The sequence below is a fragment of the Melampsora larici-populina genome, assembly GCF_000204055.1.
Source record: "Melampsora larici-populina 98AG31 unplaced genomic scaffold MELLAscaffold_58, whole genome shotgun sequence".
NCBI lineage: Eukaryota > Fungi > Basidiomycota > Pucciniomycetes > Pucciniales > Melampsoraceae > Melampsora > Melampsora laricis-populina.
The window spans coordinates 152,266-166,830 of NW_006768822.1; the positions used below are offsets into that span (position 1 = coordinate 152,266).

At 41.2% G+C, this 14,565-nt stretch overlaps 1 protein-coding gene across 1 annotated transcript; it reads left to right on the forward strand.

The window, feature by feature from the left end:
- Window positions 1-9,208: 9,208 nt before the first annotated feature.
- Window positions 9,209-10,112, forward strand: MELLADRAFT_93240 (uncharacterized protein; the record flags this gene model as incomplete). The annotated part of the gene is made up of 2 exons (XM_007416189.1): window positions 9,209-9,332; window positions 9,445-10,112. The coding sequence occupies 2 exons, from the start codon at window positions 9,209-9,211 to the stop codon at window positions 10,110-10,112; spliced, it is 792 nt and encodes a 263-aa protein (XP_007416251.1).
- Window positions 10,113-14,565: the final 4,453 nt, after the last annotated feature.

Here is a 14,565-nt window from a genome sequence, read left to right on the forward strand (position 1 = left end):
ACTTTCGGTGGCGGGGGACGGGTGAAGGTCACATTTTGGATTCCCCGGCGGGTAGGGGGCGGTTCGGAAGCCGGGCAGCCATTCTGGAATATGGTCGGGGTGAATTTTTGGCGGTCCCCGCCCCCGAGGTGGCGGGGCTCATGCTGACCTCTCAGTGAGTCTTTTATGCCACCTAAGATGCCCTTCTGTGAGTTTTTTGTGCCCCCACGTGAGTCTGGCCCTGCCTGGCCTCAAGCCCTAAGATTTGGGGTGTGCCCTGAGCAAATCTGAGGTCATCGCGGGTCTATCCAAGGCCGGGAAAAGCCCCGGGGCGGCCCCCGGGCCATCAGGGTTGGGTCGCAGCCCTAAATGTAACACACCACACAACACCATGTGACATACATGCCTTGGGTGTACACACTGTAAGAGCATCTCCAATGTTGCCAAATATGAACCCTTGTATGTACATGCCAGTTTTTCCCTTAGGCAGACATATTTTGTATTTGGCAACAACACCATGCACTCCAATCTCAATTCCCAATAGGGGTTGCTTTGAGCTTGAAGCCACTTCACAAAAATCCCATTGGTCTACAATCTTTCTCAATCTTGCTCATTCAAAATATATCAATACATAAAGGTTGGGCAAATGCTCAAATATTTGTCATTGTCTAGCAAGATGCCTTTGGGAGAATGGCTTCAAGAATGTTCAGCTACGTAGGTCAGCACATTTCCTGGCCTGAGCATGGGAATCCGTCAATGCCAAAAAAACAAGGTCACACCCACTTGTGGCCAGCTGAGCCTGTGGGACCTTGGTCTCGATGCTGCATATATGGTCAGCATGAGCCCCACCACCTCGGGGGCGGGGACCGCCAAAAATTCACCCCGACCATATTCCAGAATGGCTGCCCGGCTTCCGAACCGCCCCCTACCCGCCGGGGAATCCAAAATGTGACCTTCACCCGTCCCCCGCCACCGAAAGTCGGGAGACTACCAATTTGCCGGTTACCCGGCATGGGCCCCGGCGGTAGAGGGGAAAACCGCGGGGGTCCCCGTGTATCCCTGCTCATATTGGACCTCTTTGAGATACGCCAATCTTTCTCACCTGATGTTGATTGGTAAATGGTGCTTGGTCTATTTTTCCAGGCAACCAAGAAGGGATTCGGTCGGTAGATCATTATGAATTTTCACTGTTAATCATCTTGTGGAATCTACAGAAAGAACCCCGCCTGATTGCAAATCAGGACTTCAATATAAAGAGTGAGTCTCAGTGTACGTTGATACTTATTCCCATCCCACTCATCCTTGCTAGCCAATTTTTTCAATTTCATACCTTGCAATTTTGTAACAAAGTCTCCTATAGTATTGCTCCAGACTGTCCACAACATAGTCCCATTTCCATACTTTACGCACTCTTGACAAATTTCATTTAGTCCCATTACATCCTATACGCACTCTTGACAAATTTCATTGAAAAAAAAAAAAAAAAAAAAAAAAAAAAAAAAAAAAAGGGGGGATCCATTTTCTTAGATAATGAGCCTGTACCAACACATGTCTGGAGTCACCGACCTAACTCGTTGAAACCTAGTAGTGACAATGCTGTTGTCAAACATAGCAAGTCTTCATATGTATGGTCCCACTTCAGTGTTCTTGGCAACAAAACGGTGTGCTCAGTGGTAAGATCTGATGGCACAGTCTGTGGAAAATCTCTTGCTCGCGACAGGACTGGTAGCACAAAAGCAATGAGTGATCATCTGAAGTCTCAACATTGTTTGTACAACCCGAAGCATCTTGAGAAGTCAAAACAAGCAACATTGGAAGGCTCTTTCAAGAAACTCAAGACGGAGCACATGGTATGGTTGACACAAACTCTTTTTCAATGGTACAATCTTGTATATGCTTACATGTATTATTCTGTTCAGGTTTCATTGAATGTCGAGTCCCTCAAGACAGCAATTTCTTACCTCATTGCTGAAGCTGATCTACCTTTTTCTTTGATAAATTGTCAATCATTCAAGACTCTATTGAAGCTCTGTAATCCCCAGACCGCCGGAATGCTTGTGAAACGACACACCATCGCCAAGCACACCGTTTCAATCTTTCACTTCTATCAGAAATACATCAGAGATAGTGTATTGAGTAAAGCGAAGTACATATCTTTTACCCAAGACGGCTGGACTTCACCAAATCAACGATCATACATGTCTATCACTGCACATTTCATCACAGACGACTTCAAGCTGATGTCCCTCACAATAGGTATTCCACGCATCTTAGGTAGGCTGATTTTGCTTATTGGCATAGTCAGAATACTTCAGACCGCTCACATATTTGATCAATCAGGACGCCATGTGGCTTCAAACTATGCTGATACGTTCATGGACTACTTGATCAAGTACAACATCTCAAAATCAATCTCAACAATCACCGCTGATAATGAAAACAAGAATGCTAAGATTGCTAGACTCATCTCCAACTCTTACAAAGATTTCAACCCCAACAAGTCTCTCTATGGTTGTGTGGCGCATGTGATCAACCTTGCTGCGCAAGCCGGTCTCCGTGTGTTTGGTGTTGTTGAAGATGAAGTTGATGAACATTCAAAAGCTTCAAGTGGGCCTATGAGCCTACTCAACCTCGTAGATCCATCCGATTCAAATTCAGCGAACCTTTCAAGTATCCGTTCGAGATGCCATGGCCTTGTCACCTGGGTCCGTGGCAGTCCCCAGAGGTCAGAGGTATTTGCAGAAACTGTCAAACTTGTCCGAACTCTTGCTCAAGATTCAAACCCGCAAGTCAACACACTCACAGAGGACAATGAATTCAATCAAGCACTACGTCTCCTTGCTCCTGAACCAACTGAGAATGTTGATGAAATCAATCCAATATCTATGGGAACTGCGGTAGCCCTAACCCCAGATGTTGAAACTTGCTGGAACTCGACTTACCTGATGTTTCGCCGACTCCTTCGACTTCGGAAAGCAGTTCAGCAGTATTGTGATCGACCTGATGCTAAAAAGTTTCAACTCTCTGATATCGAGTCAAGGTGTGCTCCGGCCGATATCCGGCGAGTTCAAGCCATTCCGACAACCGAACCGCCGGATTATCCGGCCACCGGATGATGTTAAAGGCCTTTCCGGTATCCGGATCCGTCGGATTATCCGACGGATATCCGGCTAAAAACCCGGGTCCGGGTCCCTGATAACACGCGGAAGCTGCGGTATCCGGCGTGTTCAGGCCATTCCGACAACCGAACCGCCGGATTATCCGGCCACCGGATGGTTTCAAAACCCTTTCCGACATCCGGATCCGACGGATGCTCCGACGGATATCCGTTGGATCTTCGGTTCCGGAGCACACCTTGAATATCGAGTGGACGTACGTTGAGCAGATGTGTCAATTTCTTGAGCCACTCTCCGAAGCCACCAACGAGCTATGTCGATCAAGGTTTCCTACATTACACACGGTTATCCCTATCTACGTGGCAGTGATTGGGCGATTGAACGATGTAAGTGTTTGATTTACTACCTCCTCCTATATGACATCATGTCATGAATTGACAGTCAATCTTGATTCTACTTCTCTAGGTTGTATCAAATTATGACCAGAAACCCCTGATGCCAGCAGCTCGTAAGATACTTGAAAAGTTGGAGGCTTACTTCAAGGATGTGTTGACTAAGCCTGGTGCAATATGTGCCACCATCTTAGATCCTTGATTGAAGATGAAATTTTTTGAGGTATAGGTGTTTCACATTCTTTTCTCAGCGATATGATGTTTTTTTGGGCCCGGCTGATCTCCTACCTGTCTTTATCATAGGGCAAAAGCAAAGTTCTAAAATGCTATGGAACGTCTCCAGCAGAACTCAAGGAGATGCTCTGCTCCGAAGCGTCAAGCTTTTGTCGTTCAAACGAATCATCTGATCATACCGCTCCAAAGCAAATCAGTCAATCTTACTTTGGAGCCGAGATCTACGGTGCAACCACCTCCCCAGCTTCCTTTGAAAGCGAGCTCAGCCGTTATCTAAGTGATTTGGTCGAACCTCAAGATACAGACATCCTGCTTTACTGGAAGAGTAAAGTCAAGAGCTATCCGATCTTGAGCGAGATGGCTATGTGTTACTTGGCTATACCTGCAACTAGTTGTCCATCCGAAGGCGTCTTCAGCAAAACAAAGCTAATTCTCACAGATCAGCGATCAAAACTCTCGGATCAGAGTGTCGAAGCCCTTCTGTGCCTCAAGGAATGGTACAGAGTTTTTGGTCCACTGTATGTACCCGCTGGTTCACAAGCCGAACCAATAGCAATCACTGAATGATCGCTGTGGTTCATTATCTTCTACTTCACTCTACTTTCCTTCAATAAATTTAGTTTTCATTTACATTCTTTCAAATGTGTCAATCTTTCATCATTGTTTATATATCTTTATACCCCATTTTGTATTCTTGATTACTCCCTAATGTCAATATCCAGTGATTAGCCCCTTTTTGCACGGTTCCCCGAGAAAAATCGGGGATTGGCATACCTCAGCCCGGCCCTCGCCCCGTCGGTGTCGGTAAGGGGGCCGGGGGTTGAGATACTTACTCCGAAGCTCCGTACCGACGGTACGGAAGCCGGAGATCCCCGACCCCTCGGAGATCGGGGCTCATGCTGACTGAGAGGGGATGTTGTATTTCTAGGCATTTATGAAAGGTTCCACAGTAACAAACAAACTTCACATTCACAAACTTGTATTTGAAAAAAGAGAAAAACTTGACTTGAATTTGATCTGATTCCCATGTATAAAAGGTTTTAAAGCCTACTTTAACACCTTATTCCAACTTTTAAGGCAAACCTGAGCCTTGATATTGGTGGGAGTGAAAGCAGCACGGTGATTGCTCATGACTCAAAAGGCGTTAGAAAAAGGGCTCTCAGTGGGAGCACTTGTGGCAGGGACTGTGAGCATGGCCCTTGCCATGCGAGATAAGTTGGGCCAGTGTTGTTCAGAGGTCTCCCAGTAGACAAGAGGGTCTCGTGATTCGTCCTCTTGAGGCGCAGTGAGGTATTCCTTGACTTTGTCTTCAATCAGGACTGTTTTGTGTCTCTTGATGTAATGTTGAGGTTGGTCAAGGTTAAGAGTTGATTCTTGAGGTTCAACTATCTCAATATCAGGGTCGGGAGCGGGTTTGAACTTGGTGGCTTGTAAAGTAAAGTACTCAACTAGATCATCATGTCCCCAACCTCGCAATTCCATGGTTTGTGCTTTGACAGCAGTAAGTTTGAGACACGGATCAAGGATGGCAGAACATATGTACACAGGTTTCGTCTCAGTGGCATTCTGATACTGGATGATCTTCTTGATCATGGGCATGATTGCCACCTTCAATTCATGACACTTGGAATCAGCCCAGGCCTATCAAGAAATGATACATCAATCAGTAAGACTGTTTATCCAAAGAAAGAATTAAAAAATGATGTAATAACAGAAAAATACATACTTTTTCCAGTCGCTTGACAAGCCATTGATAGTCAGGCATGAGTAGAAAAAAAGTAGGATATAAATGGCCTTCAATCGTCTTGGTCACAGCAGCGAGGGGACCTAAAAATTGCATTAAGTTTTTGACCAGTGTCCATTCTTCATAGTCAAGCTTGAAGCTCTTGAGAGCTGGGTTACAGTTGAATTGGTACTCCAACACAACTCTGAGCTCAATGAATCTAGCAAGGGAAGTGTGTGTCAAAGACCAGCGGGTGGATACCTCATGAACAAGTCCGACTTTGCCTTGTAAGGTGGGGCAGCTGGCAATAGCATTGTCAAGAGAGGTCTTGAGCTGACTACTATGTTGTATTTTTTTGTGGAATCCTCTAATTCTGGTGAGTACACTACTTATCTCGGAGTCCGAGGTAGGTTCAATAAATAACAGAACAGAGGACCGAGGTTGTGGTATGGCGGGATCGAGAGCATTGATAGGTTGAGGGGTCTTTTGGTCAAAGACTGCCATACCTGCTTTAGCAACTAAGTTGATGATGTGTGCTACACACCCATGAAGGTGTTTGAAAGAGTCAAAATGAGGGATCAAGGTCAAGAGGCTTTGGCCCATGGTTGTATTGTTGGAGGTGTTGTCCGTGGTGATACAATAGAGACAATTAGTGATATTAAAGGAGTCCAGAACATTTCTGAGAAGGGAAGCTAGGTTGGAACCCGTGTGGGGTCCTCCAATGGGCTTCAAAGGGAGTGTAATGCCGTGGAGAGTGAAGTTGTTGGTCATCCAGTGAGCGGTGACACCAAGCATTGAGACGTTGGTGGGAGGGGTCCAACCATCACATATGATGGAGATATGGGGGACAGAGGAAAGAATATTGATTATCTTGTTTTGAGCTGATTGAAAGCTATCCAAGATACCATTGGTAATTGCGGTACATTTGGATAAGAGTGTGAAAGCCATGGGATTTATCATATTGATGACTTCTCAGAACTCTTTTGCATCGACAAAGGATATCAGAACCTCTTGATTGACAACCATACAAATCAGTACTTCCTTGAGGTTGGCTCGGTTGAGCGGTCTGACCTAAAATAAGAACAAAAATAACAAAAATGACAATAATAAAAATTTAAAAATGATTGAAAGTATTAAAAAGTGATAGATTGAATTAAAACAGATGGAAATGATTGAAGGTAATGAATTGATTTAAAATGTATGAATAATAGGAACGGAATGGAACTTACTTTGACAGGTTCTCCGTTGATATAGAAGGCTGACACAGTAGGTTGATCAGTTTGGACAGGAGCTACAATATGATGGTGCATGCTTGTCAATGGCAAGAGGTTTGTTGCAAATGCCAGTTCCAGGTTTGTTGGGATCTACCTTGATGGGATTTGTTGCGTCAACAAATTCTTGTTGAGCTTGACACACATTCTTCATCACACCATCAACCTTTTCGGTAATAAAGTAAGTCCACACCCAGGATGAACGTAACATAGAGGTGGTATCAGAAGCCACGTTGGTGATAGAATCAGAGGGAGCAAGGGAATAACAGGAGGATGACATCATTGCGCATAGATGGGATGATTGAGTGACAGTCGTAGAGAGGGACTGTGAGCGCATGACCAAGGCCAATACAACACAGAGATATCCCAAAATTGGATTATCGTGGGAGATCTTCACCAAAAGCAGTCGGCGCCCTGGTCAGGTTGGGCGCCGAGGCGCCCGTGGGCATTTTGTCCATCTCATCATGTTAGGTTTAATTGCCCCGGGATGCGTATTGCCACCTACAAAAAAAAGGTTGGGCAAAGTCGGCCGGGCGGGGTCGGGACCGGGTCGCAGCCCTAGTTACATTTTGCTAGAAAGGTCAACAGCTTAAGAAAGTTTATGACTGATGGTGCCCAAAGGCACAACAGTACCATTGATTTCCACGTGACTCCAACCATGTGGATGTATCTAACCCAACTCTGGGGCTAGCTAGCTGCAGTGTCACACCCACTGTGTCACAACAGATGAACCAGCCCAAATCAGATCAGAACACTAGTGACGGTGTGGTATTTAAAGCTCAACAAGAGCTTTACAACACCTAAGAAGGGATAATCTACTACGTGTAATATAGTAGAAGTTGCCTAAAGACTGCCTTCTTCGAAGAAACCAGCACAAGGGCACTTGCTGACCACTTTGTGGTAACAGAGAAATAGATAAAGCACCAGAGAAAATAAAGCAATACTGTTATTAAGTAGTATTCCCAGATTTTAAGCGCAAAAAAGTCACACACTATGTTTATTACTAGCAATACTGTTGTAAGTATTATTCCCAATTAGACTTGTAGTCTTTAACACACGTAAATAAATTTCTCCTTGCTTTGAAGGGGCGGATTTAAGTGATCTTAGTACAAATATAGTAAATAAATGATGATTTATAACACTACAACAAAGGTATAAGATGCAGAAAAGGGCGCTACAATCCTAAAATCATCAAGGAGTACTTATATCCACATGTAACAATCTTTACAACAGTCAACAGCCTCAAAAACCAATCAAATCCGCCTAAATAACCCTAAAAACCATGTAATGACGCAATGTAATGATCTTGTTACTAATGTATGATGTAATTTTCACAGCCAAAAGTGATCAATGACGCAATGATGTAATGTACAGCACTTCTTATGATGAATACAGGTGATTTTTTCCTTGTAAACTAGCTGAAACCCAATTTTTGAGATTACGATTTTTTTCAGATGTGCTCCAATTTTTGATTACTAAAGTGCATCTTGTAGCCCACGTGTTACTGATCATTTCTGACACCTATAAGACCTACTTCTGATGAGTGATGAGTAAGATATTGAGTTGTGAAGTTAAGGTTTTTGGTGTTACATGTGACTTGTGACTGTAAATTCGAGATTCACACCAATTTCTTATTTCCCTTATAACTCTCTACATAAACCTCCGTTACTAATGATTTAAAGGTTGTACATTATGTAATCCACTCTTTTGCGTTGAATGAGCTATCTACCAACGTATTCTGACGTCATTTGACATATGTAATTAGCTGAAAACCTTCATTTTCGACGATTTTCACCTATTTTCTTCACTTTTCACAGCTGCTACTCTCTTTTTCTTGCTCATGTAATATGACATCATCTTCTATAACCTTAAAAATCCCGGAAAATCCTCTTGGCAACCTTAATTTCTACTACTACCACCATTACATATGTAAACTACACGCATAACCCTTGTTTACCAACTTCGAATAAGTACCTTTCTGCTAATAACTTCTGTTTCCCCTTATCAACCTTGAATATTAAAATTGTTCCTGTATAATAAACTGTTGTTCTTTCATATTCTAACCTCATAAAACCCATAACTTAATTATAAATAAGCTAAAAACCATTTTCCAACTTTTACACCTATATTTTTGAATTTTTCTTATCTTTTCTTTTTCTGTCTTTTTGTAATAACTTTGTAAGTAAACTATGTTGATCTTAATAATAATTTTGAAATAAGATGACATAATAATGAGCTAATAAGTATACATAAGCCTCTAAGAGCTTCAATTGATCTGAAAACCTGAATTTCGAATTCTCTGCTATATTGAAGTTTGCTAATAAACTGGTAAAGTAAAGATGATTAATTTTTTTGCTTGATATCATAAATAGATCACCACATCCTCCTCTCCTTCCCAAACTGCCCCCAGTTTACCAATCAATAAAATAAATCATCTTCTCAATAAATTCGAATTTTTCCTTAAATCTTTAAATATCCTTCTTAATTATAAATATGGTTATCACGACACCTCCATCTGTTGCTTCACCTTGTGTTCAATGCCGCATGATTCATTCTTCCTGCTTATATCAAATAAATCCTGCGTGTCAAAGATGCCATAACCTTGGTACAATATGCTGTAAGTCTTTTCTTTCATTTCTTTTATTGTAATAATCTTCAATGTTTTTATTTATATTAATTAATTTTATTCTTTTTATACTTTCTTTTATGATTTGTTTTTTTAATTCTAGCCTATCCAGCAGCGCCTTCTACCAATATTTCACCTGTACCTGGTTCTCCTGCTTATAATTTTCCACCTCCAAACACGCCTAATACACCTATCAGAGTCAATTTCTTAAATCCTTATAATATTAATCAACACAATACACCTTCAGCTCCTGATTCTCCAAACCCTTCAATAACTTCATCAATTGAAACCAATTTTACTACTTCTGACCCCTTTTTTGAAAAATTATATGAACATAACTTAGCTTGGAAACTTGACTATATTACTTATCAAAATTGGCATTCTTGGAGGATCTTGGATGATACTATAAGACAGTTTAAAGAAGCTGGATATGAAGTACCCAACATTACTAATAACCATTATCATTTATTGCGTGCCCATTCTATTGCTGAATATGTTTCCAGAAAGGGTGAAGATGAAAATTTAACTGTATCCACCTTTATTCCATTTATTAACCATGCTGAGCGTGCAAATGCTGCTATTTTATCCCCTTATAATACTCCTTCCACCAATCCTCCTAATACTGAACTTCCAATAATTAATAATGATCCTCCTGTAATTCCTTCTGTTAATTCCCCATACACTGATTATAATTATTCTGAATATACTCCTACTATTTATGAACTTCCCAGTTGGCTTGATCCACACCTTTACCCATCTTCTCCTTCTTAATATTACTATTCTTTATTAAATGTACATTGATAACTAGTGAAACATATCCATTATTTTTAATCTTTATATTTTAAACTCTTTTCTTTTATTCTTTTAATCTTATTATATATTTTTTATATTTAGTTATTTGAAATTAATATTATTATATGCTTTAAGTAATTATAATTGCGCCTCTTCCTCATCAGTGACCTCCTCCTCTTCTTCTGCTGTTGGAATAATACCCCTTGGATAAAATCTTTTGACGTGTTCTGCTGCATATCTTCTTGATAATTCTACTCCATTTAATTCTTCTAAAATATAAGATCCTCCCACGTGTTGTTTAACAATTCTGAAAGGCCCATTCCATCTATTCTTGAATAATTTTCCCCATTGAAATTCCAAACTCTTATTATAAGTTAATACTAAATCTCCTTCTTTTAATGGCTTCCTCATTCTATGCGCATTTTTCTTATCCCAATATATAATTCCTTGAACTCTTGCTTTCATCATTTTATCATATGCTTTATTAATAATTTCTTCTCTACATAATAATTGTTCCATCCTTGCTTTTAATAATTCTTCTCCCGTGGTAATTCTTTCCCAATCAATACCTAAAAATGTCCCAGCCTCTAAATCAATTGGTAATACTGCTACTTGATTAAATATCATCTCATAAGGAGACATTCCAGTTGTTCTTTTCGTGGAAATTCTATCAGCAAATAAGACTTGAGGTAAAAATGCTTCCCAAGATGTCCCACTTTCATCACTTAATTTAATTAATGCGCCTTTAATATCCTTATGTCCTCTTTCAACCATTCCTTCTGCTTGAGGCCAATAAGCTGTTGATTCCACCACTTTTGATCCAGCCATAGTAACTGCTTCTCTAAATATTCCTTTAAATTCTGATCCACCATCAACTGTAAAACATTTCACGGACCCATATCTCATTATCCACTCTTTTGTAATAAATTTGGCTACTGCTGTAGCTGTTAATTTCTTTAAAGGTGCTGCTTCTACCCACCCAGATAAATCATCCCTTGCAATTATAGCATAGTCATGACTTCCAGCTTTAATATGAATAGCATCCAAACTGACTCTTCCAAACACGGTATTTTCACCTGTAGCTCTTCCCACTTCTTTCTCTTTCTTTGAACTTTTCTTCTGACATTCTTCACATGATACCACCCAATTTCTAACTGATTCTTTCATTTCAGGCCACCAAAATCTTATTAAACACCTTCTGTAAGTTTCTTCAATACCTCTAAGTCCCAATTCTTCGTGTAATTTCTTTAATATATGTTCTTGTCCTTCAATTCTTGATATTACCAATCTTCCTTGAGGCACTCCTCCTTTCTTTAACCTGTTTCCATCCACGTAAAATAAAGGTACTTTGCTCTTAATCTTTTGAAATTCAGCATCTTCACAATCCTTTGGCCTTATTAAAGTTGTTAAATATTCCTCTAAATTACGCCAAATTCCTTCTTGACTCCACATAGAATTTTCTTCAAGTATAACCTCCTCTCAACGGTTGACTTCCAGCGCACCCTGCGCGCCGCAGTCTGCGCATGCGCTGTGGCCAAGCGCCGGGGATTTTGAGAATTTTCCCCACTGCGCCTACCCCCAGCGTAGTGGGTTTTCTGATTTTGACCACTGCGCATTTTTGCACCACAGTGGCTATGGGATTGATCAAAACTGCGCCCCCTGGGCCCCATCCATTATCCATTGGGCTAGAATCTTGTCCAATATTACCCCAATATCCTCCAAAACTCTATTACATAGGGAGAAAAATGAGAGTTGGGAAATGTCTCTTGATGTCTCCTCCTTCACTCACGCTCTCTTGCTCTTTCATGAGATCTTCCTCACCTCAAATTCCTCTCACTTTTGCTCGATAGACCACCACCTTCTGAATTATCAAATAAATCTCTAGCCACTATCTTTGTTTAGATATATCATATTATCTCAAAATGACTTTACGTAGACCCCTTTCTAAGAAATCAAAAGCTCCACTTTCAAAGAAACCCAAGTCTTCCACTTTGTCATCTCAGTCCAACCCCTTCACAAAGTCTGCAAAGCGTGCAAATACTAGTTTTCTTAATCAAACTCAATCACAAATTAATAATATAGCATCAGTTGTTGTAGTTGATGGAGACTCAGATGATGAAAATTTCGACCCCAACAAAGATAATCAGGAATTGGAAGTTGAGGAGGAAGAAGTTGAAGATGAAGAGCCAGGAGAGAATTCTTTCAATAGTACACCATCCCAAACCGATGGTAAACGAACTCGACAAGTGCCTAAAGCCTCAAAGTCCTCAACCTCAACCTTGACCAAAACCAAAACCAAAAGTGGGAAGAAAAAACATGTAAGTCTGATCGTTTCATTACAAATTCATCACATGACTGACTACTATATGGTACTATTAGACTTTATATAAACTTCCTGATAATATTGACCCCGACCAAGATTCAGAAATTGAGTTTCAAGGCAAAACCAAGTCTGGTGAACAGGGATTTGATTCAATTAATCTCTACTTTGGAAAGGAGCTTATACATGGACCAAAGCAAGTAAGTAGAAGTGTTTCAATTACGTGGTTGTCAAGAAATCTAATCTGACAAATCCTTTAGAAAGAAAACGAACCACCTAGGTGCCGTGAATGCTTGTGGTGTGGTAATGCATACACCGATGGCCGCAAAAGCCGTTGGAATCTTCTTGGCCATCGAGATGGTGATCTCAATCGCAATCACTGTAAAAAACGCCACCGGGCAGTCGAGGCTGGGGCAAATCTCCCACCAACCTGGCAGGACAAGCAGGCGGAGTTAGCACGTGCCGAAGCTCAGGAAGAAGTTCAGAAGAATCACACACTTGATGGTTTCCTTGATCTACCAAAGTTCTCAGTTTCGTTACTCAACATCATATTACACTGCCAGCATTAAAGAGGTTCCCAGATGGGAATATGGGTCCTAGTGATCAGATTCCCATTCTGCTACTGTTACACAGTTCCATCAATATTTCCTGAGTAGCCATTGTGATATATGTAGTCAATATTTTGAAATGTGTGTCTCAATCTGAACAAAGTTACAGCATGTATTACACATGATTTTCTTATCTAGATGAGCAGATAACTGAGCGGACCTGTATGTAGCTGATAGCTAAGGATTTATTCAGATGTTTGCACATATGTAGTGTATGCTTTATGGCTCAGATGTGCAGTGCAAGATGATTTGATGCTCCATTCTTCTCTCAATGATATTCCCAGCCTAGGTCATGTTCCGACCAGGGAACCTATTTAATGCTGGCAGTGTTAGTTCTATGGCTTCTTCGCAACTGCATTCCTTGGCTATGTATGGAAGATCCGTATCTTCAGGCTGCATTTGCGCTGTGCAATCCATCAGCCAAGCTATGGACGGCTTCGTGGGCAGCTCGGAAGGCGATGGACTACTTTGAGGAGTTCCACCACAAGCTGATCAAGACTCTTCAGGTGATAAGTTTTGCTCGATCTATATGATCACTTGATTGTGTAACTGATGTTGATCTTGTTTGGCTTTGACTTTGGCTTCGTTTCCCAGGATCTATCATCCAAAATCTGTGTAGTTCATGATGTTTGGACCACAAAGGGTGGAAAGCGAGCATTCATTGGTGTGGCTGTGTCATATATCGACAAAGATTTTCATTTTCATATGGTTCATTTGACCCTTAAGCTTGTAGCGTGGAATCATTATGGAGTTTTACTCGCACGCCCTGTAGGACGTTTCCTGATACGGCATGGACTACATAAAAAGATATGTTCTTTCCATTCTTTCATATCAATGATGTTTTTTTGACTCGATAAAAAGCTTACCTTGGTTTCGTGTCACACATGGTTGCTCAAACAACGGACTCAGGATCAAGCAATCCTCTTTTAGCCAAAGAATTAGAAAAGATGTTCAAGAATGCGGATGATCCTGTCTATTGGAACTCAAGTCGAAATCAGATACGATGTTATTGTCATAAATTGGCTCTCACAGTCAAGGCTGGATTGGACACGATTGGCTTTGGATCCGGCCAAACAAAACCCTCAGCCCCTTGTGGAAAGAGACTTTATTTACTCTTGCCTGATGACAGCTTACCACCCCCAAAGATAGTGCTCTCGGACGGTACTATACTCGAGGACAAGGACAACGAAGTTTCTGGCGCACCGCATCTTACTGATGTGAATCCAATCACAGATTTAGCTCGTGATGAAGACGCCGAGAGCAATGAAGAAGATGAAGGCCCCGACTACAAAACACAAGATCCAGAAGCCGATCTTCTACCACGTGCTCTCACCAAGGTAAACCCCCTTCGATCTGTATCCCACCACTACATATGTTTGATAATGATTTGATCAATCCTCTTTTCCTAGATTCGAAGGATCAACAAGTTGATCACATCAAGTGCTCCTCGTATCAATCATTTTCAGAACTCAGCACTCCAACTCTCTTATAAGGGCCCTGGACT